We start from the raw sequence: 24,473 nt of genomic DNA on the forward strand, positions 1-24,473 counted from the left end.
TGCTTTTAGTCTGAATTGACATCATGATGAAAGCTCGCTCGCTACATTTCCTCCACCCAACTCCAGATGCTGATGATATTAAGAGAGCGCATGCATATCCAAAAAAACGGATGATGATTGCAGTGCATTTTGTAATAAGACTGATAATGCATTGCTAATAACATTATTCCAAATGGGGCCAATCTAAAAATATATGCACGGCCTCTGACTAGAGGGGGCATGGAAAAAAATGTCATTTCATTTTCTATTTATTTCAGGGGATTTTCATATTGTTTGTCATTTTAACATGCAGTAAATCATTTTAGAATACACTAAAACAGAAATACTACTTTTTTTTTTTAAATGTGTTTCAGCACAAAATGAATGTCACTATTCTGGTGTCATTTGAATATGACAGCACATCCCTTCCCTTGACCTACATTTTTTTTTTAAACCTTAGGATCAGAGCTGTGTCATTTTCAAATAAAAACAAATATTTTTCTGCTCTAAATTTGTATGAATCAAGACCACAAAGTGTTGCAACGTCCGCCACCCAAGAATTGTTTACATAAGCAAGAGTATACAACGGTGCATGCATAAACAGGCTTTGAGGCCCAAGATAAGTGCCTGGGACGTTACACTTTTGTTTTGCGAATGTTCCCTAAGGTTTACGTGTTTGCCAGCTATTCATGGTGGCCTTGTAAAGGGAAAAACGACACACACAAAAAAAGGCAGAAAGGGCTGAAATTGGCCGGTTCCACAGTCTTATGCTACTTTTAAAGAAGGAATATAGAGGGAATGTTAGCCAGAAGGATATATTACTGTATAGCGACTTTCTTTTGCTAATGTAAGGCTTGATGTCTGCTGTATTAGGAAGTTTTGCTGGAGAAAGAGTCAAGCTTAACGGTGTATGGTGAGGCTGGGTTGCATGGCATATGGATGGCCATGATAGGAGTGGGGTCTACATACAGTATTAGATTAGAATGATAGCTTTGACCTGTTTTATGTTTACTTGTTAATTGAGATGCCATGTTAGGTCTGATGTATTAAAGTATTTGTCTATTTTTTCATTGTATCAATTTTGCTTTTTTATTCTGTGCGTCATAATTTTATTATACACTTCTTTGGTAGGTTTTAATAGGGTACTGCATCAGATGGACTTGGCAGCCTGGATTAGCAGACTATAAACTTTGTAAATTAAATTACATTTTGGTGTTTTTTTAACCTGCGTTGTCAAACTCTTTTCTACGTTGAAAAATTGTGTTGTAGTAGACATTTTTCACTAACTTTTCCACCACAGTTTAAAATTTGTTTTCAGCATTTTCTTTTTTACTGAAAAAATATTGCACACCTCTAGACATGAGGTCAAAGGACATGTGCTGCTATATTTGGGCAAATGCCTCAAAATCCTTTAATACTTTTGTGGTAGAACTAGCAAACGATGCATTACAGGGTTTTTTAAAATGATTTTTTACTGTTTGCTTACGCTTATCTGGATCTTAATGGACGCAAATGCACACTGCTCTCTGGCAGCTTATCTGCCATTGGTTAATGTGTTAAAGTTGCAAGACTACTAAACATTAAGGGATCTGGGTGCAAATTCACGTGATGCTCAACAAATCACCATCCTTCTCATACATTTTATAATAAAAGATAATATACATATCAGAACCGCTTTAAGGGACTGATAAAATGATTCCATTGCATTACATTTTGTCAAACCAGCCATACTGGCCGTATGCATCGTTACCCCATAACCCATGACCCACAGCTAATAGCTTTGTTTACAGGGCATTTGCATGCACCCACGCTAAGCCAAGGGTGGGTTTTTACTCTGGTTTTAGCGCAGGTTTTTTTTTTGGTGCTAAAACCGATATTACATACATGAGTAAAGTTAGCCCTGAAAAACCCGCACAAATACTGGAGTAAAAACCCACCGTTGGCTTAGCAGAGCTTAATACATCAGACCCAGCATTTTATCAGATTTTGTTTCAGGCCTGAAAACAGATTCTGATGGAGAGGAATCACTTTAAATGTTGAGGTTTCTATCACACAAAAAAGGTCTAGATGGCTAGATCAAAGCCCTTGACAACCGGCTGACCTAGCCAGCTAGGTACAGCTTGCTGAATTTCACCAAACAGGTAAATGTAGCTGGATAAATTCTGGGCTGGTCAGGGCAGAGTTAAGGTCATTTATCAAATCGCGTTAGGGCCTTTAAAATGTTTCCCCAATGGGAGGAGTTTGGGCAGAGTAAATTAAAATAAGGGGTGCTTAGCGTTGCAAAAAGCATAAAGCACAATATCGCGGGTTTTAGAACTGGAAATAACTATGCCTTTTTTTCCTGGCGTTATGGGGTGCGATATTCCCAAAATGGGATTTGTACTAAAAATTGCAAATCCCATTTTAGAGAGAGAGAGAGAGACAAAGAGCCTCTGGGAAGGCGCACATATTAGTCAACTTTTTAAACCACTGTAGGAGGAGCAACCAGTAACTCTGTGTGAGGTTTTGGTGGTGGCCTAGGTTTTGGGGGGCAGTTTTACATGCACAGCCAGAGGTACGAACAGCACAGTACACATCAGTGAAGTTTTGATGCACTCGCTACCTAGCTGCTATCAAGCTAGGTCGAGAGTACACTGTACAAATCTCTTCTTTGTGTACCTTTCCTCACTCCAAATGACATCAAATCTTCATTGATGTGTACTGTGCTGTTCGTACCTCTGTGCTCGTAAAACCTTGGCCACCATCAAAACCTCACTCCGAGTTACTGGTTGCCCCTCCTACAGTGGTATAAATAGTTTACTTATATGAGAGGCTTATAAAGAGTCTCTCTCTCTCAAAAATTTGCCATGTGTTGTGGTAGCTGTCCAATGGTGTTTTTGCATGTGGAGGGAGAGAGAGAGAGAGAGAGAGAGAGAGAGAGAGACTAGCCATAATACCCTCACACTAGATAGGTATTTATATCTCTATGGGAGGCCCACCTAGTAACTCGAGGTGAGGTTTAGGAATTAGTGTAGGGGTTAGGGGCCACTTTGACATTCAAAGTGAGACATACAAACAGAACAGTGCTTTCTTGTGAAGATTTGATGACCTTCGAGTGAGGAAACTCACTCAAAGATTAGATTTGTGCAATGTTCTCTCAACCTAGCTCGATATCTCTCTCTCTCCCCCCCCCCCCCCTCCAATGGGCCTGATAGTAAACATGGTCTCTTCCCCCCCCCCCCCCCCCCGTGGTTGTATGTAGGAAATACCACAACTCTGGCACTTAGCTCAAAGTGCAAAAACGTTCTCTCCACCTAGCTTGATGTTACCCAGGTAGAGAGTCCATCAAGCTAGGTTGAGAGAACATTGCCCAAATCTCATCTTGAAGTGAGTTTCTCACTCTGAGGGCCATCACATCTTCACAAGAGACCACTGTTCTGTTCGTATGTGTCACGTAGAATGTCAAAGTGGCCCCTAACCCCCTACACTCATACTTAAACCCCACCTCGAGTTACTAGGTGGGCCTACCATAGGGATACAAATACCTATCTATGGGGATGACATTATGGCCAGTCTCTCTCTCAATACAACAGGTCTGACACTTAGCTCTTCACATAGGTAATTGTGATAAACCACACCCCTTTTGCAATCACATGCGGTACTTACCAAATCTTGATAAATCCAGGCCTTAGCCGGTTAGTGCTGACAAATGAGGCAAAGTTTAGTTAGAGAGATCTACCCCACTTAGTCTAGCTGATCAATTTTTGACAGGCTACATTTTAACAAACTATAGCTGAAAACCTAGCTGGCTAGGTTCAGCTGACTATTTGCCAAGAGATAACCGCCTTATATTAGCTAAAGGGCTGTCTGAAAATTGCACCCAAAATGTTTTGTCCAAAAAGGTACGATATCAATCACACTAAAATAAGCCCTAGACTTTACTCCAGCAATCTCCAAACTGTGAAACACATCAAAAAACAAAGGAGTAACTGGTACTCATTTTATCACCAATATGAATTCCAGAACCTTGTAGACAGAAAAGTTTTTTATATGTATATATGTAGGACCTCTCAACTTAATGAGTCTGTTAAACATACAGACTCATACTTGGGTGAATTGGTCCAATTACTTTATTGTTCAAAAAATCAGTTTTTAGTTTATGTTTTTTTAGACCCAAAACAAATAATTGCCAATAAAATGCTCAAATTAATATCTCCATGTACTGAACGAAACCGGAAATAATGAGCGCAAAACACTCTGCAACAATTTTGTTACTCAAAAAATAGTGGACTCCTTATATTTGAAACTGATGTAACGTAAAGTACTCATCTGTTATGAATGTCCCATCTGTTATAAATGTCCCGACACGATCGTGTTTCGGACCACACCTGGTCCTGCTTCAGGGACAACGGCACATCCAGAAAAAGGGTCTCCAAAACAATTCTCTCACGGTTCCATTTGATTTAAGGAATTTAAACCAAATGGAACCGTGAAAGAACAGTGAAAGAATTTGTTCAGTACATGGAGATATTAATTTGAGCATTTTATTGGCAATTATTTGTTTTGGGTCTAAAAAAAGAAACAAACATAAAAAACTAAAAACTGATTTTTTGAACAATAAAGTAATTGGACCAATTCACCCAAGTATGAGTCTGTATGTTTAACAGACTCATTAAGTTGAGAGGTCCTACATATATACATATAAAAAAAACCTTTTCTGTCTACAAGGTTCTGAAATTCATACTGGTGATAAAATTAGTACCAGTTACTCCTTTGTTTTTTGATGTTGTCCAAAAAGGTACCAGGAAATTCTGTCATTCAAAACACTGTGAACAAAATAGGATGAAAGGCATAACTCTAGCTCCAGAAGAGCACTGCAGATGAATGTTTAAATTATAAGATAGTTATTAGATGCATCCATGTGGCAGACCCTTAGCTAGGAATGCCCTTGCATCTTATCATTTGAGAGGTCAGTGCTCTGTAATGCTTTTAGTTCTTCCATTTTCCCCCAACTGTACCATTAGGGAGGAAGAGAATAAACTGGAATACAACCCAGCGCACTCTGCTAATAGTGTGGGATGATGGATTCTGAGGAAGCTAACTGCTGAGCCTGCCAGGTACTGAAGGTACTATAATGTAGTGCTACAGTACAGCTGCAGGTAGGGTACAGAAAGTTGTAGCATGCTGCACACCAAGCTTTGCAGCCCACTACTACTGCACTATAGCACATCCTCAGCTGTGGTACCTTCCTCCTTCCCTGCAGTCCTAAAGGCACCATTCCTTGAAGGGATGCCTACAGGACCTGCTACAGAAACGCATGTTATGTGCTTTGGAAGTATGCAGTATATACTGTTTGTTGGGTGCATGTAGCGTGCCTAAAAGCTGAATAATTTTGAAGTGACTAATTAGGTCTAATATAGAATCAATCCAAGAGAGAAAAGCTGCTGAGGTCATAACTTTTGTTTTTATTCACTATTTGGCTATGGCATCAATGTAAAACAGCTAAAATGCAGCTACTGGTAACTTCCATCCAGTCCCCTAATTTAAAATTACAGCATAATCCACCCTCCCAAACTTAAACAGGAACACAATGGCCCAAAGCAAGAAGACACTCAACTTATCAGGAGGGAAAATATTATATAAAATTGCACTGTATGCAAAATTAGCTCAAGCAAGTACACTGTACCGAGCTTTCTGCATTAGCCAAGGATAAAGGTTCAGCTTTTCAACATTCAGGTCGTAGCACAGATAAAAACAGAAAGGAAAGGTAACAGGTGCTGATCTTACCAAAGAAAACCCCCAGCACGGTTCGGTTCCTAGCTGAAGGGAGGCCAGATTTCCCCTGCATGGCCACATTACTGATTCTGCGTGGATTTGGTAAATGTGGCTCTTGCACCACTTGGTACACACCATCAGCATAGTTGGCTGGCAGTAGGCGCAAAAGCCGGGTGCCTGGTGGGAAAACATAAATCAGCTGTGTTATGTCCAATCTCCATTTAACGTAGGCATTGTACTCAGAGCAGTGGCACGAGTGAAGGACCTCCTCCCCTTCATTCAAGATCACATAAGATGTCAGAGCCTGGAAAAAAATCACAGCTTGTTGTTTTGATGCACAGGACATCGTTGTTTACTGAAAAAAAGTGAAATCTGAATATCTTGGGTGATCCTGAATGAAGGAGCATAAGTTTGCAATCTCATCCGGTCACTTCCGCGTGCCCAGAGTCATTTTGAGGAGACAGAGCTTCAGAAATAATTCTCTCTTTATCATATTGTGCAGAACATGACTTAACGCACCTGCCGATCCTCTGCTGTGATAGGCTAAATTGTTATACCAGCCATCGTAGCGCTGCACCTCCCAAGAGATATTTCCCTGTGCAGCTGTCAAGAAAACCACAAAAGAATTGCATGTCAGAGGGATGCATGAACAAAAGTTGGCAAGGGCCAACGGACTTGTACTGGGCGAGTTTAGTGATGGTGTAACATGGCATGCGTCGGTGTGATTTATGAACTCCATGGAGAGAAATAGCTGATAGCATAGAATGCATTCAGGTTATTAAGGAAAAGCTTAGCTTAATTGTACAAGCCTGTGAATAAATTACTAAGTGGGGAAATGAGAGAGGCAGGAGAAAAATATTAATCAAGTTACCAACCTGCCTGTTTCCGGGCTTTATTGATTCTTTTGGGGGTCTTATTCTTAGATCTCCTTTTTTTTATCCTAATATATTTTAAGTTATTTTGCTTCAAGACTTTTTTTTTTAATAAAATAAGATATTTGCATTCTTTTTTCATAGCCACACTCCATTTGTTTGGTTTTTTTTAATCTCCTCTGAGCCCTTTCTTCAGGCATCCATAGCTAATTCCTACTTTACGCGTCACCGTTATGATTGCCTTGTTTTCTGGCGAGAATTAGCATAATGGCACTTTGAATTACTTGGATTCTCAATGGTGATGAACATGGTTAAGTAGGCAGAGCAGTCGAAATATCTTTAAGCACTGTAAATAAAGCCCACTAAACTTCACCACAGCACGAAAAGTGGGAAACTTCTAGCAGGGGAAGATGCATGGGAAGAGCAGCAGAATGAGTGCATGAGATGAGAATACAGGAAGTACTAGCACCACAAGTGTGGAATTACCTCAGGGGCCAGCACGTAAAGAAGAGCTGCAGAACAGCTGCTGTCCACGAAGAAGGTGGTACAGGCTGGCAGCAGCGGAGGAGGCATGTCCCGTGGTCTACATGTGTGTGTGTGTGTGAATGTGAGCGTGTGTGTGTGTGTGTGAGTGAGTGAGTGTGAGAGAGAGAGAGAGAGATATAATGGGAGCCTGCCTGGGTTGTGTGTGTAAGAGAGAGAGAGAGAGAGAGAAAATGGGGGCTGCCGGTGGATCCCAACATGCCAGCAGCTGAAATGAAGATGAGGGCCGGAGGCTGCTGGTAGATTCCAACCAAAGATGAGCTGGAGACGCCTGTGGGTTTGTCTGAGAGGTAGCGTATGTGTTTATGGGCTTGTGTGTATGTGTGTAAGAAAGAGAGGAGAAAGTCTGTGCATCCCACTCCCACTAATCCACGACAATCTTAGGGTGACTGGAAATAAAAGTTCCCAGGTATGGACAGTGTGAAGTTTTAAAATCCTTTTTAATTTTATTTTTCAGGTGTTATTTGATGTGTCTGTTTTGAAATATCTTATTGGTGTTTGGGACATTTAAAAAAACTTGTATATGAGTTTTTAATTATTTGATCTTTTATTCATCAGCTTTTTGAAATAATATCAGTATGTTTTTAGTATTCTGATTGTGTATTTATTTTATTTCTTGATTTTATTGTTTTGAGTGTCTGGCTTCTTGCGGTTTCCAGTTCAGTTTTTTTTCTGCGCGTTTGTATTTCTATTTTATGGTTGCTTTATTCTGTATTTGGTGAGGGTCTGTTTATGCTCTGCATGTGTGACTGAGGTGAGGCACATTCTCCTAATAGGAAGTGTATTAGTGTATTTGGGCTTTCAGAGGGTCAAGCCCACACCCAACACCCATCACAATAGGCCTAATACCTTATGGGTTCCAGGTGTTTTTTGTTTTGCAGGGATTTCTGGTTGGCATGACAGCAATGCATGTAAATATAATGTAAGGGATATTTTTACCTCAGAATACTGTACTTTGATATTTTTCATGTAAAATAAAAATGCATAACTCTTAACTGTGCGTGGAATGGGGCAGTGGGGGGAGGGGGAGTGCATTGTATAAGGCTACAAGGTTCATCTGGGGCACCTCATAGCCTTACATCCATGTGTGTCCGTTTTTAAAGTTTGTATCACTGAAGGGAGCTGGGCTTTTTTTGGGTGGTCCCGGGACAGAGAATGAATTAACTGGTGGGGGGGGGGGGGGGGGGGGCAGCACAGTAATTGTTCACACAGGGCAGCAAAAAACCGAGCACCGACCCTGGCCCCACTGGTGTCTCATTAAAAATGGAGCAGGCTGGCCCTGAGACTAGTGCCAAGTGTGATGTCAAAATGGTGTTAATTCGTGCCAATTTCTTGTACCGCCACATATTTGTATAGACTTACAAGAAAATGGCGCTGGCTGGCTGGCCCCAAGATTGATGCCATTTTGACAATGGCCCTTGGCGCCAGTCTCAGGGCTGCCTGGAGACATTGGAGGAACAGGATCAAGTCGGGGATTACTCCATCTCCTTTTTTGTTTGAAGGCCTCCATGGAAAGGGGTAAGTGGGGGCTAGTGGAGGGGGGGGGGGGTCCATAGCTCCAGCTCATTTGTAAGAGGAATTGGAGGGGCTCAGAGAGGCTCCAACTAGGCTTGGCTCAGCCCAACCTGGTAGGCCCAGCTCCCAGGAAGTAGCAAGGAAGGAAGCAGGAAGGGGGCCTGAGGAGGCCTTGTTTTTAAGAAAAATTTTAAATCGTTGAATGATTTGTTGGAAATGAAATGAAAATATGCTAACCTCATCAGATATTTTGGGAAACAAACTGAAAACAGGCTTTTAGGTTCTGAAAAATCATTCATTTACAAATGAATGCACATCCCTGGTGAAGAGTGTAATCCAAAAAAGTTTCAGACGCCACCTCTTGGAAAAGAGAATGAACGTGAATGCATCCAACAACAAGGTGTTTGAGATTTGTTTCTGAATGGGCTTCTAGAATACTTAAGAGCCTTATGGAGAGAGCAAGTGGAGGGTTCCAGCCTTTTCCATTCTACCCAACTCATTTTAAGAAGTTGATTTTTGTATTTCTGAACTGTTTTCTGCCTTTATGTACTGCTGGACTGTTTCTTTAGGAGTCAATAAAACTTTTGCAAGGTGCACGGTAAGCAGTCTGCGCTTCAGCCTTCCACCACAGCAGCTCGGTAATTTTAAAGGTTCACACTCTCCAAGAATGGGCTGCGCTTTGTCGCCAAGCGTAAGCCGAACCAAAATGTCATGCATTTCTAGACAGCCGATGGCTACAACCAGGTAAAGATGGGCTTTTAACAGGTCTCCCAAAGAGGGTGATTGCATGTGCGCGTTTCAACTTGCATACGGACGACCGATATGAAGTTCTTTTAACTACAGGACATGTCTTCTGATATTCATGAAAGCAGTGATGTGGGGAAAAGTCTTAACTGCCTGAAAAAGAAGAGAAGTTATGAAATGTTACTGTAGCTGAGAAGAGGCTGGACTTACATACTGCACACCAAATCCCTGCCAGCAAGGACCCAAAAAATGCCAGTCTCTGCTTCATACTCCAAACCATGGCCGATAGCCTTCCAGGAAACGAGCACCCGTCTGCCGTCACTTCAAAACAGAAAAGAAGCACAGATCGATTGGGGGCGAGTACAGACTGGGACTTAGTTACAGGCAATAATCTGTATCAAGGGAAAGGGGCATTGACAGAGGCAGGAATTCCATTACATGGGCTGTATAGCAGGATTGAGAAGAGCCAACATTAATGGGTTGGGTGGAGGGAGGTGGGGTTGGTTCTGGTATTTAGCCTAACGAAAAAAAAAAAAAGGAAGCAAAATCCCCACACAGAATCAGAGCGAAATTACCATGCAGCTAAATGCTAAAACTATTTTTTTTTTTTTTTTTTTACTGGAAAAGGATATCAGACGAATGGTCTGACCCCCACAAATAGGGATAGATCCCCAGATTTATAATGATATACCCAGTGCAACGAATTTTCAGTAAAAAAAAACTGCCAATATTTCAAGGCCACGCAGCGGATCTGCAGCAAAAGCAGAACTTCCCTTCAACGAAGGCAGAACAGCCGAGGGAGCTCACAGGATGAAAGGGCAAGCCACGCTGAAAAGCCCAGGCAACTGCTGTCACAGAAAATGGCTAGGTTTTGTTTAAAAAAAAAAAGTTTTGAGCATCCACTTACAGAGTGTTAGTGCTCCGCTGCTTCTGTTTGTACTGCACGGGATTTAGTTACAGCACATCCTATAAATCGGGATCACTGAGCACAGACAAATGAGGCAGGAGCACTGGAACTGCAAGAGATAACCTAAGCCAGGAACAAAAAGCGTGTTGACCAGTTTTTACTTAAAAAGAGAATCAGATGTGTGGGATAGTGCAAGACCAAACTAGAATACATTAACATTTACAGAGGATGATACTGGGATTTAGTTATAAACCATACTACAAGTCAGGTCCCACATTCATTGGCAGGATCGCAAGGGAACAAACTTCTGAACTACCTGCAAGGAGATGCTGTAGGTCAGAATAAAAATATGCTAACTGGTAGCGCATTGTGGAGGTTTGAATACTGTTATAAGCACATTTTGCAGATATAAGTTTAGGAATTTTGCAGGAATAAAATAAAAAAAAAAAAGGTCATTGGTTGCATTAAGCTCATTTTTGTATTCAGTCAGATTGCAACCACTCTAATCTCTATCCAGTGTGCCTTGCACTTCTCTCCACACACCCAGGCCATTAGTGGTTTCTCTAGACAGAATTATTAGGGGGAGGGGAGGGAATAATGATAAGCTAGGTATAGAAGGAGGCTCCCCCTCCCCCCATATACACACACTTTAAGTTAGCTATGAAAAAAGATACAAGAAAAAGCCCCCAGCCAGTTTTAACCACTCAGTGAAACTACCATTATAATTATCTGATAGAGACAGGAGTGAAGTCCGGAGTCTGCACGGAATGGACTCAGTTTAAATCCTGCACCTTCAGTTCTGTAACGCACACTCCAAATCCACAGAAAGTCACACAGCGGAGCTAGGACATTTCCTTTTACAACTCACCAGACAAAATAAAATATTCAAATTGTGGTGTCACCTTGGGAACAGCAACACACTCATTCCACTTCCAGATACGTTGTGAAGTAACACAAAACCCTGTAAAAAACAAAAAAAACCCACACTCAGAACCCATATAGCAAATTTACCATACCATAACAGCACAAATTCCCAGGACTCAAACAGCAACAACCTTATCTAGAAAAAAGGCAGCACTGCAAATATTACACTAGGTCGTAAAACACCAATACAACTCCTATTGGGGAAACAGAGCAAACTGGAATACTACACATCCCCACAAAGGAACTATATGCTAACAAAATCCACCTCAAATTCCACACTTAGAGGTGAATTTTAAAAGCCCTACGCACGCCAAAAGTTGGGAGATACACAAGGACGTCACTCCCGCGTGCGCCGTGCAGATTTTAAAAGGCATGTGAGTACGCGCGTACCTTCCGGTATGTGCACAACATTTTTTTCCTAAAAAAAAAAAAAAAAAAAGGCAGGACATGGGCATTCCAGGAGTTTTTAATGAAATCTTCTCATAAATACCTACGTGCACAAGCTGCACCGGGAGTCCCCTACCGCGTAACGTTACTTCTGCTATGGATGGCGCGTAAGTTGTAAAATAAAAAAATCTAGGCTAGTCATCGGGGTTTTAAGGGTTGGAGCTAACAGGGTAAAAGAGAAGCTATTTAGCTAGGGGGGTTAGAAATCCTGTCCTTTACTGGGATGAATTGTGACAAACTGGGGAAAGTGGTAATAGCATCAGCGTGCGAGTCTCTTAAATCCCTCCCCCTCCCCCATTTTATGTGGTTGAGGTAGCACTGACATGAACAGCCTATTTTATACCATCTGCGCATATACACGCGTAAGTTATAAAATGGCCGCCCCAATTTGCGTGAGCCGGCATACGCGTGCACACGTGTGCCCGCACGGCTGTTTAAAAGTTACCATCCCCGGGGTAAAAAGCATGGTTCACATTAAAAGGCCCATAAACGTGAGAATATATGGGACATGCATGAACAATGTTTTTTAAAAGCTCAAATTACGTGCGTATATGTGCAGGTACAGAAAAAGGGGAGGGTGGAGTAGGGGGTGCGTCAGCGGCGTTCCGGGGAAGGGCCTAAACGTATGCGCTTAAATCCAACTTTTAAATGCGGTGGCCTGCTCGCGCTCGGCAGACTGTCAGCCGTGCACGTTTACTTCTGCTCTCGTTGAGGTGCAAGTCTGCATAAATCTCTATTTAAGCCTAAAACGACTGGGTGAGGGGTCTGGATCAACTGGGGGGGAGTGCAGGCTGAAGAACAAGAGGAGTCTGGGTAACCTTGAATCGGACTGGGCAAACTGGTGCGCTGATTGGTAAAACTGGGAACATCCGTCATGTGAGCACGTTTAGAAATCCGCTTACCTGCACACGTTAACGCTGACAAAGTTCTCCGGAAGATACGCAGATACGTATGCTCAAATAACCACTTAAAATTAGGCACACACATAAGCAAGGTAGGAGTGCATAAAATCATACACACGCAACTGCGCATATGATTTAAAATTCCAGCGTATGTGCGCTCGTACCTGTTTCCAGACCATTTATAAATATATTAAAAAGCACCAGCCTAACTACAGATCCCTGAGGCACGCCACTGCTTAACTTTTTCCATTGTGAAAACAGATCATTTAATCCTACTCTCTGTTTTCTGTCTTTTAACCAATTTGCAATCCACAAAAGGACATCGCCTCCTATCCCATGACTTTTTAGTAATCTTAGAAGCCTCTCATGAGGAACTGTCAATCAGCTTCTGAAAATCCAAATGCACCACATCTACTGGTTCGTCTTTATCCACATGCTTACTTACCCCTTCAAAAAAGTAGCAGATTTCTGAAGCAAGACTTCCCTTGGGAAAATCCATGCTGTCTATCTATACATTCTATGATTTTATTCTTTATAACAGTTTCCAAGATTTTTTCCTGGCACTGAAGTCAGGATCACTAGCCTATAGCTTCCTGGATTACCTCTGGAGCCCCTTTTATATATCAGGGTTATATTGGCTACCTTCCAGTCTTCAGGTACAACGGACGATTTTAATGATAGGCTACAAATTACTTGTAATAGGTCTGAAATTTCATTTTTTAGTTCTTTCAGAACCTTAGGATGTATACAATCTGGTAATTTGCTACTCTTCATCTTGTCAAACTGACCTACTACATCTTCCAGGTTCACCGTGATTTTATTCAGTTCATCTGAATTGTCACCCTTGAAAACCGTCTCCGGAATGGGTATCTCCCCAAAATCCTCCTCAGTAAACACCGAAGCAAAGAATTCATTTAGTTTTTCCACGATGGCCTTATCTTCCCTAAGTGCCCCTTTAACCCCTCAATCATCTAACTGTACAACCGACGCCCTCACTGCCTTCCTGCTTCGGATATATTTTAAAACGTTTTTATTATGAGTTTATGCCTCTATGATATAATTCTTTTCAAATTTTCTCTGAGCCGGACTTATCAATGTCTTACATTTAACTTGCCAATGCAGTTTATCATATTTTCTTCAGATGGATCCTTCCTCCAATTTTTTAAGGAAGATCTTTTGGCTAAAATAGCCTCTTTCACCTCACCTTTAAAACATGCCTTCCTTCCACCTTTCTTATTGCGTGGAATATATCTGGTCTGTGCTTTTAAGATGTTTTGTTTTTTGTTTTTTTTAACAATGTCCATGCCTTATGTACTCTTAATCTTTGTAGCTGCACCTTTCAGGTTTTTCTATTTGTCTCATTTTATCAGCCATGGATTTACTTATTGTCCCCCTTCCAGTCATTAATACAAATTTGTTCATATTATTATCACTATTGCCAAGCGGCTCCACCACCATTACATCTCTCCCCAAATCCTGCATTCCACTAAAAATTAGATCTAAAATAGCTCCCTTTCTTGTCATTTCCTGAACAGAGACGGATTTAGGTTCATCAGCTCAGTGTGCTGTAGCAGTCTGCTCAGTATGCTGTGGCGGTCCAAAAAAGCAAACAGGATATTAGGAATTATTAGGAAGGAAATGGCAAATAAAATCGTAGATGTCATAATGCCTCTGTATCGCTCCATGGTGAGACCGCATCTTGAAAACTGTGTGCAATTCTGGTCACCACTTATCAAAAAAGATATAACTGCACTGGGGAAAGTGCAGAGTGGAGAGACCAAAATAATAAGAGGCATGGAACGGCTGCCCTATGAGGAAAAAGCTAAAGAAATTATGGCTGTTCAGTTTGGAGAAGAGACAACTGAGGGGGAATATGATACCAGGTCTAAAAAATCATGAAAGGAGTTGAACAGGTTTATGTAAATTGGTTATTTACTCTCTCAGATAATAGAAAAACCAGGGGGCACTCCATGAAGTTAGCAAGTAGCTCATTTAAAGGAAATCGAAGTAAATTGTTTTTCACTCAGCGCATAATTAAGCTCTGCAATTCATTGCTAAGGATGTGGTTATGGCAGTTAGTGTAACTGGGTTTAAAAAAAGGTTTGGATAAGTTCCTAGAGGAAATATCCATAAACTGCTATTAATTAATAAGCAATAGTAGCTTGAGATCTATTTAGTGTTTGAGATACTTGCCAGGTTCTTATGGCCTGGATTGGCCACTGTTGGAAGCAGGATGCTGGGCTTGATGGACCCTTGGTCTGACCCAGTCTGGCATATCTTATGTATGTAGGATTTTGGTGCCCCCTAGGCACTATCAGTGCTGTTGGCCCCTGTTACCGCCTGGCCCCTTGAGGTTGGACAACAGCTAGCAGAAGTTCTAAGGCACAGTCCCCTAGTTTCCTGTGGCAGCTCAGGGATAGATTCTGTGGCAAACATTTACAAATTCTGCAGCAAACTGGCAAACATTTCCATCTTTTATATTACATTCTAAAAATAAATTAGCTTTACAGTATATTTATTAGTGTGCTATTGACAAATCCAGGCCTGTTCCTGAACCAGTTGCTCCATAAAGCTATCAATTATTCCATCCAGGAACTTTATTTCTCTAGCATATCCTGATGTTACATTTACCCAGTCATGGGGTAATTGAAATCGCCCATTATTACTGCACTACCAATTTGGTTAGCGTCCCTAATTTCTCTTAGCATTTCATCATCATTTTGACCAGGTAGATGGTAGTATACACTTTATCACTATACTCTTCCCCAACACACAATAGATTTCTACCATAAAGATTATATTGTGCATTTAGTCTCTTGCAGGATCCTTATCCTATTGAACTCATTGCCATCCTGGACAAAGCACTGCCCTCCCAAAAAAATTGCAATATAATATGTACCTTGGTATGGCACAATCTCATTAGTTATCGTCCTTCTACCATGGCTCCGAGATGTCATTTAAGTCATATGTCATCAATCACTGCTGTACACTGCTATACACTCTCCCATCTTAATTCTTAGACTTCTAGCATTGGCATACAGATATTTCAAAGTGTGTTTTTTGTTTGTATTAACAACTTGCTTTTCAATTGACAGGGATAGTTTGGAATCTTTTAGCTCAGGAAATATTTTACTTATAGGCACACAGACTACTTTTGCTTTTATTGGAACCTCTCTGTCGGGATGCCCTAATGCTCCTGCTTCATTAGTATCCTTCGAAGATACATTCCTCCAAACCATGCACTGCTGAGCAACTGTCGGCTTTCCCCTTTGTTCTAGTTTAAAAACTGCTCTCCTTTTTAAAGGTTAATAACAGCAGCCTGGTTCCACCTGGTTAAGGTTGAGCCCATCCCCTTGGAAAAGATTCCCCCTTCCCCAAAAGGTTCCCCAATTTACAAAATTAAATCTCTCTTTCTTGTACCATCGTCTCATCCACGCATTGAGATTCCAGAGCTCTGCCTGCCTCTGGGGACCTGCACTTGGAACAGGGAGCATTTTAGAGAATGTTACCCTGGAGGTTCTGGATTTCAGCTTTCTACCTAAGAGCCTAAATTTGGTTTCCAGAACCTCCCTTCCACATTTTTCTATATCATTGGTGCCCACATGTACCACATGCTGGCTTCTCCCCAGCACTATCTTATCTAGGTAATGTATGAGATCCACCACCTTAACAGTAGGCGGGCATGTTCCCATGCAATCTTCGCACTCACCAGCCACCCTGCTAGCTACATTCCTAATAATCAAATCACCACCTATGACAGTCAACCTACCCCTTCCCTCCTGTGGCATAGCCCTGGGAGACACATCCTCAGTGCGAGAGGACAATATATCACCTGGAGAGCAGGTGCTTGCTATAGGATCACTTCTTGATACATCAAGGTGCTGCTCTCCGAACAGTAGACCTTCCTCCTCCAAGGCAGCACCAGGGCTGCCAGACTGGAGTTGGGACTTGAAGGTGTCATCTATAAACCTATCTGTCTGCCTCAGCTCCTCCAGGTCTGCCACTCTAGCCTCCAGAGATTGGTCTTGTTCTCTAAGAGCCAGGAGTTCTTTGTACTGGGTATACACATTCAACCTCTCACCAGTGGGTAAAATAAATTATGCATGTGACATTCGATGCAGAAGACTGAAGGCCTCCTTCTTGCTGCTGTATTACTGCCTTCATCTTAATTTTGTTGAGATCTTAGTTAAGTTTAGGCTGCTAAGGGAGTGGGAATGTGTAAATAAGAGTCCTTTAATTTTATTGGTATATTCACTATTAATCTGGTAGTGATTTACAATGGGATAATTAAACTCTTGATAAGGCCAGGGGCAATCCTGTTTTAGATAAAAGGCCGATTGATTTTTAATGTGAAAGTGTCTCCTGCCTATAAAGCAATGGATGAGCTACACGTGGGTGGGACAGAGAGGGGTGGGACCGGGTTTGCTACTGCAGCATGGAGGAAAACGAAAACAGAGGAGATTCAGATATAGAGAAAATGTCTGATTTGTTTTGTCACATTTTTTTAGCCCTTAGCTTGCACACAAAGGTAATTTAATTTAATGTGTTTGACCATGTAGATTTGAAATTGAATGCTTTTATATCTTGCAGGCTGTTTTCAGTCCTATGTGATGCAACAACAAAGATCTTCAGAATAAAGTTAGTAGGAATGTCTCATCCTGCAGAACTCTATTAATACTAAAACAGGGTGAAAACGTCACCCAGTGAAGTCTTCAAAATATTAGCAAACAACAACAATAACAAAAAAAATACAACCAGGAAGAACATTTCCTGATGCTTAGTTTTCTTCACTGATACAGAAATTTGCACCTGGTTCTGACAATACAATGCAATGTTACGTAAAATACAATGCAACTTAAAACCATAAGATGCCCAGCATCTTGTCTCCAACTGTAACCAGTCTGGGTCACCTGGAAGCACCAGAACGATCCCTTTTTCTGTTGCTCATTCCCAGATGTAAGAGATGGCAATCCCCCTTCCTAACTAAACTTGTCCAAATCTTTTTTAAACCTAGCTATGCGATTAACCTTGATGATATACACTGGCAGCAAATTTCACAGCTTAATTGTACTTTGGCTGAAAAAAACAAAACAAAACCACACTTCAAATCTGCTACCACTTAGTTTCAAGGACCATCCCCTTGTTCTAGTACTCTTTGAAAAAGGTAAATAAATGAACTATTGTTATGTTTTGTTAGTTGGATTTATTACCTGTCTTTTTGGATAAGAAAGACGGTGTATGACAGTGAAATAGCTACATATAATTCAGGGATATGCATCTTGACACTGAAAAGATGTCTAACATTTTTACTAAACTTTAAATCACTAATATTGCCTACTTTAGATAAATACATATTAATACCCTAAGCTTAACATTGCACTAAATCCGAATGCATTTCAACCAAATATCGTTTTAGCAGCATGTTCATGGCATCCACGTAGTGCCCTGGAAGTTTAGCTCAGCTTTTTAATGCATGCTTTCACAGGAGGAGGGTTTGGATTTAAATGCCAGGTAGAAAAGCCAAGTTTTCGCATGTTTTCTGAAATGGGAGTAGTCATTTATTTGGTGGAGTTTTTCCAAGAGGGAGTTGTCTAGGGCAGGTGTCACTTCCGAAAAGGACTGGACGTGTGTCTCTACATTTTTAATTTCTTTTGTCATCGGCATTGTGATCAGGGCTTATTGACAGCATCTTCATGGTCTTAAGGGCATGTAGAGAGATAGTTTCTATCTCTCTCTCTCTCTCCATTATTTTGGTCCATCTGAAGATCAGTGTCAGCAGTTTGGATTTGGATCTGCAGAGGACTGGAAACCAATGTAGTTGGTACGGAACCAGTGTGATATGGTTGCACAGTTTGCATCTTTCCGTCAGCCATGCAGCAGAGTTTTGAACAATTGGAAGCTTGTGCGAGGCCCTATCTGTGAGACCCTGGTTATAAGCATTACAATAAACCAGCGCTGTGGTTTCCACTGCATAAGTTTAGATTGGATTCTGCTTGTCAAGGAGAGGGTGAGGTTTTTCAGAGGCTGATCTCTTTGCTATTGCATATATTTTTGGGAGCATGGTTAATTACAAGTCCAGGACTCTTTACCTGTGTTTTTAGCGAGAACTTGAAAGCTCTGTCAACCCTTTCCATGCCACACACAATTTTATAAACCTCAATCACATCCCCTCTGTCATCTCTTCTCCAAGCTGAAGAGCCCTAATCTGTTTAGCCATCCTCTATCATTTTCGTTGCCCTTCTCTTATCTTTTTTAATTATATCTTTCTTGAGAAGGTTCGACAAGAGCAGTACAACATTACTCAAGGTGGGTTCGCACCATAGATCCATACAGAGGCATTATGATATTCACAGTTTTATTCTCCATTTCATGCCAAATAATTCCTAACATTCTGTTTGATTTTTTTTTACTGCTGCCACACGCTGAGCTGAGGATTTCAATACATTGTCCACAATGACTCCAAGATCCTTTTCCTGAGGGATAATGCCTAATATGAAACCAAGCATTATGTATCTATAGTTAAGATTATTTTCCTCTATATGCATCCCTTTGCATTTGTCCACATTAAATTTCATTTGCCATATAGATGCCTAATTCCCAAGTCTGGCAAGATCCTTTTGCAGTTCTTCACAATCTACATGGGTTTTGTGTTTAAAATATTTTGAATATTTTTTATCTCATCTGAAAATCTGATCACTTCACTCATTGTTCCCTTTTCCAGATTGTCAACGAATAAGCACAGATCCCTGAGGCACTCCACTGTTTACCTCTTTCTATTGGGCCAAATGACCATTTAGTCCTACTGTGTGTTTCCTATCTTTTAAATGGGTTACCAATCCACAGTAAGATACTGCATCCTATCCCATGACTTTTTAATTTTCTGAGGAGTCTATGAGGGATTTTTTAATATAATTTTGAAAGTTCAAACTCACATCTGCTGACTCATCTTTATCCACATGGTTATTCAAACCATCAAAGAATTCTAACAAATTAGTAAAGCACACATTTTCTTTATTAATATTTAGGCACTTGCCAGGTACTTGTGACTTGGACTGCCCGCTGTTGAAAACAGGATGCTGGGCTTGATGGACCCTTGGTCTCACCCAATATGGCATATATTATGTTATGTTCATGCTGGCTGTTCCCCATTAAGCTATTTCTATCCATGTGACCAATAATTTTTGCTCTTGACAATAGCTTTCACCATTTTACCTAGCACCAATGTAAGGTTCACTGGTCTGTAGCTACTTAGATCAGCCCTGAAGGACTTTTTGAAAATTGGCATTACATTGCCTACCCTCCAGATCTCAGGTACAGAGGACATGTGCAGTTTTTTTTTTAATTTGAGTTCCTTTAGAACCCTGGGGTGAATACCATCAGGTCCCAGTGATTTGCCATTATTTTGTTTGCCAATTTGCTATAGCAGTTGTTCCAGATTCACACTGATTTGCTCCAGTTCCTTTGAATCTCCTACTATACAGAACTATTCCAGGTTAAGTACCTTCTCCAGCAACCTATGCAGGAAAGGCTGAAGCAAAGTGGCTTATCTCCCTTAAATGTAAACATCACCATTCTTCAAAAGAGAGCTTGTAATGGTTCACAACATAATAATTAAACAGTAGAAATGTTTTTTCCTTTAGGAAACTAGACAAGAAATGGAATCATCTGATGACCACAGACATTAACCAAGGGCATAGACACAAAAGACAGAGCAACTGATGGTTCAATAATGGCAGCCCACAAATGTATGCCTTTGTAGCAGGAATCTCTAAGATAAAGGCCCTCTGCCCTATGGAAAGATGTATTAAAAGAACATTATTCCATATCTCTCGCAACATTTTTATATATAACTATTCATTCAACGTCTAACTATAATAAAGGAAGGTTGCCCCACACCTGCATCACTGGTATGCAAATTGAGCTCTGACCCCTCCCTCCTTGTACTCTCCTACTCTGCCCCTCTCTCTCCCTGTATGGAACTTTCCATCCTGGAAGAGAAACACTGGTGGCAGTAGACAGCACTTTTACCTTTTCCCGTAGCAAAAAAAGAATAAATATAGCAGTTTTTAATTAAAAAAAACAAACAAAAAAACCCTTTTCTTCAACAAACCCTCACCAAAAGAAAAACATAAAAGAAAGAATGACATTTTGGGTGATTTTTTTTTTCCCCAGGAAAGCGAAAAGGCTTGTTTTCTCCATGGCTAGTACTACAAAGTCTCTGTATAATGAGTCATTTTCTGCCTGTGGATCCCATACCTGGTTAATCAGGTAGCCTTGTGCTGGCACACTGAGCCAGTGTACACCTGATCTTCAGCTAGAATCCCTGCTGGTTCCACACCAGGGGTGGCCCATTCCAGGCCTCAAGAAAAGCCACAGACAAGTCTGGTTTTCTGAATATTCACAATGAATATGCATGAGAGATTTGCATAAATCTATCTCATGCACATTCATTGTGGATATCCTGAAAACCTGGTCCGTTTGTAGCTCTTGAGGACCCTTGTTCTGTACCAGGGGTGAATAGCCCTAATGTCTGACCACTGTTTGGCTGTGTGTTTTTCAATAGTCTGTTAAACTATTGGACTTCTTTACATGTAGCTCCCAAACTCATCAGAGCAGCAGTCAACTCCCAGAACAAAAAATGTACTTAAATGGTAAAGTATAACAAATCCTGTTCAATAAACAGATTTCGGTGGTGGGACGAAATAGTGTGACATCAATTACCGTGTTACTTACTCCTTGTAGTTGAGCCTTTTTAACAAAATGTGGTTGTGAATAAAAAAAATCCTGTGCCTAACGCTGCAAGTAGCATTATGTTCAGCCTCTCACAAATCGTCGACCCTGGCCTCAATCCATAGAAATATAATAAGCTTATTTTTTTAAAAATGAAATTATTCCAACCTCCACCTGAGCATTCACTTCAAATGACTGGAATTTATAACCAAAAAAAATACCCTCAGCATTTTCCTCCGGATCTAGTTGATTAATAAAAAAAAAGACTGCACACTATAAAGAACCACGATCAGAGGCATAACTCAAACTTACGGTGCAGCAAGCAAGTCTCTTTCAGAGCAGAATGGAGCCTACGTAACAGGAATCCTCCGGACACCCCCAGTAAAAGCTTTTGAGTGGAGGGGGAAAAAAGCGAAGCCGACAGACCTGGACCTGCAGCCCTTTCGCTCTGGGAGCCGCGCGCGCGCTCCGCATTCCTGATCTCCCGGGGGAGGCGGCGCCGGGAACAGGTAGGGGTGGGGCTGGGGGAGGCTGGGCGGGACCGGGGGGGGGCCTCATTTGCATGCGTAATGACAGCGGGCAGATCGCAGCAGGCAGCAGCAGCAGCCAAGCCCGCGGCCACGTGGTGGGGGGGGGGGGGAAGCAAAGAGCCAGCGGGAGGCGCCTGGGCATGGACCAGCGTCGGCAGAGCCAGAGCGCAGGGATGGCGAGCAGGGCTCCAGAAGAGCTCGCCCCAGCCTGACGAGAAACTTTCCGCGCTCGCTTCGCCTCGGACTTCTTTTTTTTTTCTTATTATTTTATTGCTGTCGTTAAGAGGTAAGCCGACCGATCTCGCCTTCTCCTTTTTCTCTTTGTAGCCTTCGTTGCTTCTGCTCTGGTGTCCGGGGGAAGGAAAGTCCCCGGATCGGTGGGTGCACACCCTGCTGTACCTTAACCCCCTTTTTTAGCCTCTCTACTTGCCAAACGTGATACGATTTCATCCGGGCAGATGGACGGTGCCGGGGGGAGGGGTGAAAAGGGTCGAGTTTTGTTCATCTGCCCCAGTGCGTTACTGTCCGGCTGTCACGGAAAGGATTAGGATTTACTCGTCAAGCCTTGTACTTGTTTCCTGAAAACACGCGTCCAGAGCAGGCTGACAGTGCGCTCCGACGGAGCGCACTTTACTGTATCGACCTGATGGAAAGGACAGCGCCAAACAAGTCTCAAAGCGGCCGGCACCCCGCGCGGTTCAGCCCATCGGGGGCCCGGGTTTTGCCCTGTGTAATGCATTTCTTTCGTTGTGGGGGTCTCCATCTGGTGCCTTCTTGTAATGGAGAAAGCACTCACTCTCCTCCTCCTCCTCTCCCCTCACTCTCTTTTCTAGGGGAGCTTCAATGGCCATAAACCTTCTTCAGACGAATCGGGGGGGGTGGACTCTCTTTTCCTATGTATCAACATCTTATTCAGATCTCACTTTAAAGAATTAAAAAAAAAATTCCTTCTAAGTAAAAAAAGGCAGGTCCACTTACATATCATCAATACCAATTTGTTGGGGGGGGGGAGGGAACATTTGTGCTCCTGCTTCTTTGAAAGAGTCACTGTTTCTTCTGCTCCTCGGGGGTGTTTGGAAGGAACAGAGAAGGAAGACATTTTTATCATGAGGGCAGACCTATCTATTGGCCCATTTTATTTCATTTCTTAAAAGTATTTTTGGGGTTTATATGGTCTGTTTAGATGGTTTTTGCCAATTGTACTTAGTCCACGATGGACTAAGTACAATTGGCAAAAACCATCTAAACCGACAAGGGTTTCTAACGGTGATGTAAATGTACAGCAGCAGAATGGCACTAATGAATGTGATTTTATTCGGTGTTGGATGTTCTATAATTTCTGCCTTGGGCCCTCGGGGAGTGGCGATTAAGAAATCTGAATGAATGAATAAACACCACAAGGCCATGATCATGATAGCAGCAGGTCTAGATGATGCAGAACGGGAGTGGTAAGTAGGAGGAATGAGCAGAAAGCCTAAAACATTAAACACTCCTTCCGGAATTAAAGGAAGATCCGGAATTGTACCAACTACATTTGGCCTCAGGCCTGGATCCATAGCTACCGCTACAAACATTTGTTTTTAAAGTTTATGAGCATGATAATCTCTATTAATAAGGAGGAAGGACAGAGACCTAGATAAAACATAACTTTAGAAATGAAGGGTTCATCTCTCCATAGATTTGTAATAGGGGATGTTGTGCAGGAATTTTTGAGACCACAAAGGTCCCTCCGCATCTCCCAAATGATGTATTAATAGAATAGCTAGGATTTGCCACCCCACCATATTAAAGGCTCAGAAAATATAGTAATTAATTATCTCTCTATTTGTTGAATAGAAGTGCCACAGTTACTGTTTTTATTTTCTAATAGACTAAATACTTTCAAAAACTAAAGGATATCTCATGTAATATATTTATTAGAGATCCTATGAATTAAGAATTAATACCCACACACACACACACACATTATAAGCTGAGGCTATGGTAGTAAAGGATACACTCTCAGTAGATTAAGCAATCTTCTGCAAATAAATGTAATCTTTCAAAAGACTGCATAGAAGCTATAAGATTAACCCTTGTACATTTCTAAGCATTGATAAAATACTTTATTGTAAGATGTAACTAGTAGGAGCACTGGCCTCCCAGCATGAAGTTACAAGAGAATAGAGTCTGGCTGCCCTGTTAATTGACATGGGCACCTACAAATAAAAAATGTCAACAATCAATTTGTAGATGATGCAGTTTTACTGGACAAAAATTAATACACTTGTGAGGTGCTTTCTTGAAAAAGGAAGTTACACATCTATGCCCCTTCATCAGATCTCTGCACTGCTGGTTTTTTTTGCTGCTTCCAGAGCGTAATTTAATATTACTAGCATACTAGGTGCATCTTACATCCTAGATAACTTACAGTTTCTCATCAGATGTTGCCAGTATATAAGTCTAAGGAATTTGACAACATCCCCAGCTCCTTCTTCTAGTGCAGGTGTCCCCAAACCACTGTCTGTGGACCTGACCTGGCCCACAGAACTTGTTTTTCTAGTCTGCCATGCTCTTAATAGGACACAGCTAGCATGGATTTACCCAAGGGAAGTCTTGCCTCACAAATCTTATACTTTTTTTTTTG

General features: G+C 41.5%; 2 protein-coding genes across 8 annotated transcripts in view; one reads left to right on the top strand and one right to left on the bottom strand.

Annotated features, from left to right (window-relative positions):
• The window catches only part of LOC115075130 (dual oxidase 1-like), a 165,104-nt gene extending 143,340 nt beyond the window's left edge, over positions 1 to 21,764 (bottom strand). For 2 of the 7 annotated variants that reach the window (XM_029575342.1, XM_029575337.1), the window contains exons 1-6: positions 21,630 to 21,764; positions 11,183 to 11,275; positions 10,315 to 10,437; positions 9,618 to 9,728; positions 6,253 to 6,336; positions 5,746 to 5,910 (exon numbers count right to left, since the gene is read on the bottom strand). In XM_029575342.1, coding sequence (XP_029431202.1) covers positions 5,746 to 5,910; positions 6,253 to 6,336; positions 9,618 to 9,687 — 319 coding nt within the window. In that variant the 5' untranslated portion in view covers positions 9,688 to 9,728; positions 10,315 to 10,437; positions 11,183 to 11,275; positions 21,630 to 21,764. Of the gene's footprint in view, positions 1 to 5,745; positions 5,911 to 6,252; positions 6,337 to 9,617; positions 9,729 to 10,314; positions 10,438 to 11,182; positions 11,276 to 21,629 lie in introns of those variants that run through there. The other 5 variants (XM_029575338.1, XM_029575340.1, XM_029575341.1 and 2 more) reach the window with 5 other exon arrangements.
• A 218-nt stretch (positions 21,765 to 21,982) lies between these two features.
• LOC115075355 (dual oxidase maturation factor 1-like) overlaps positions 21,983 to 24,473 on the top strand; it is a 49,481-nt gene continuing 46,990 nt past the window's right edge. Inside the window, 1 exon segment of the mRNA XM_029575665.1 lies at positions 21,983 to 22,133. The gene's annotated coding sequence lies outside the window, so the exon portion shown is untranslated.

The sequence above is a fragment of the Rhinatrema bivittatum genome, chromosome 13, assembly GCF_901001135.1.
Source record: "Rhinatrema bivittatum chromosome 13, aRhiBiv1.1, whole genome shotgun sequence".
NCBI classification, from domain to species: Eukaryota; Metazoa; Chordata; class Amphibia; order Gymnophiona; family Rhinatrematidae; genus Rhinatrema; species Rhinatrema bivittatum.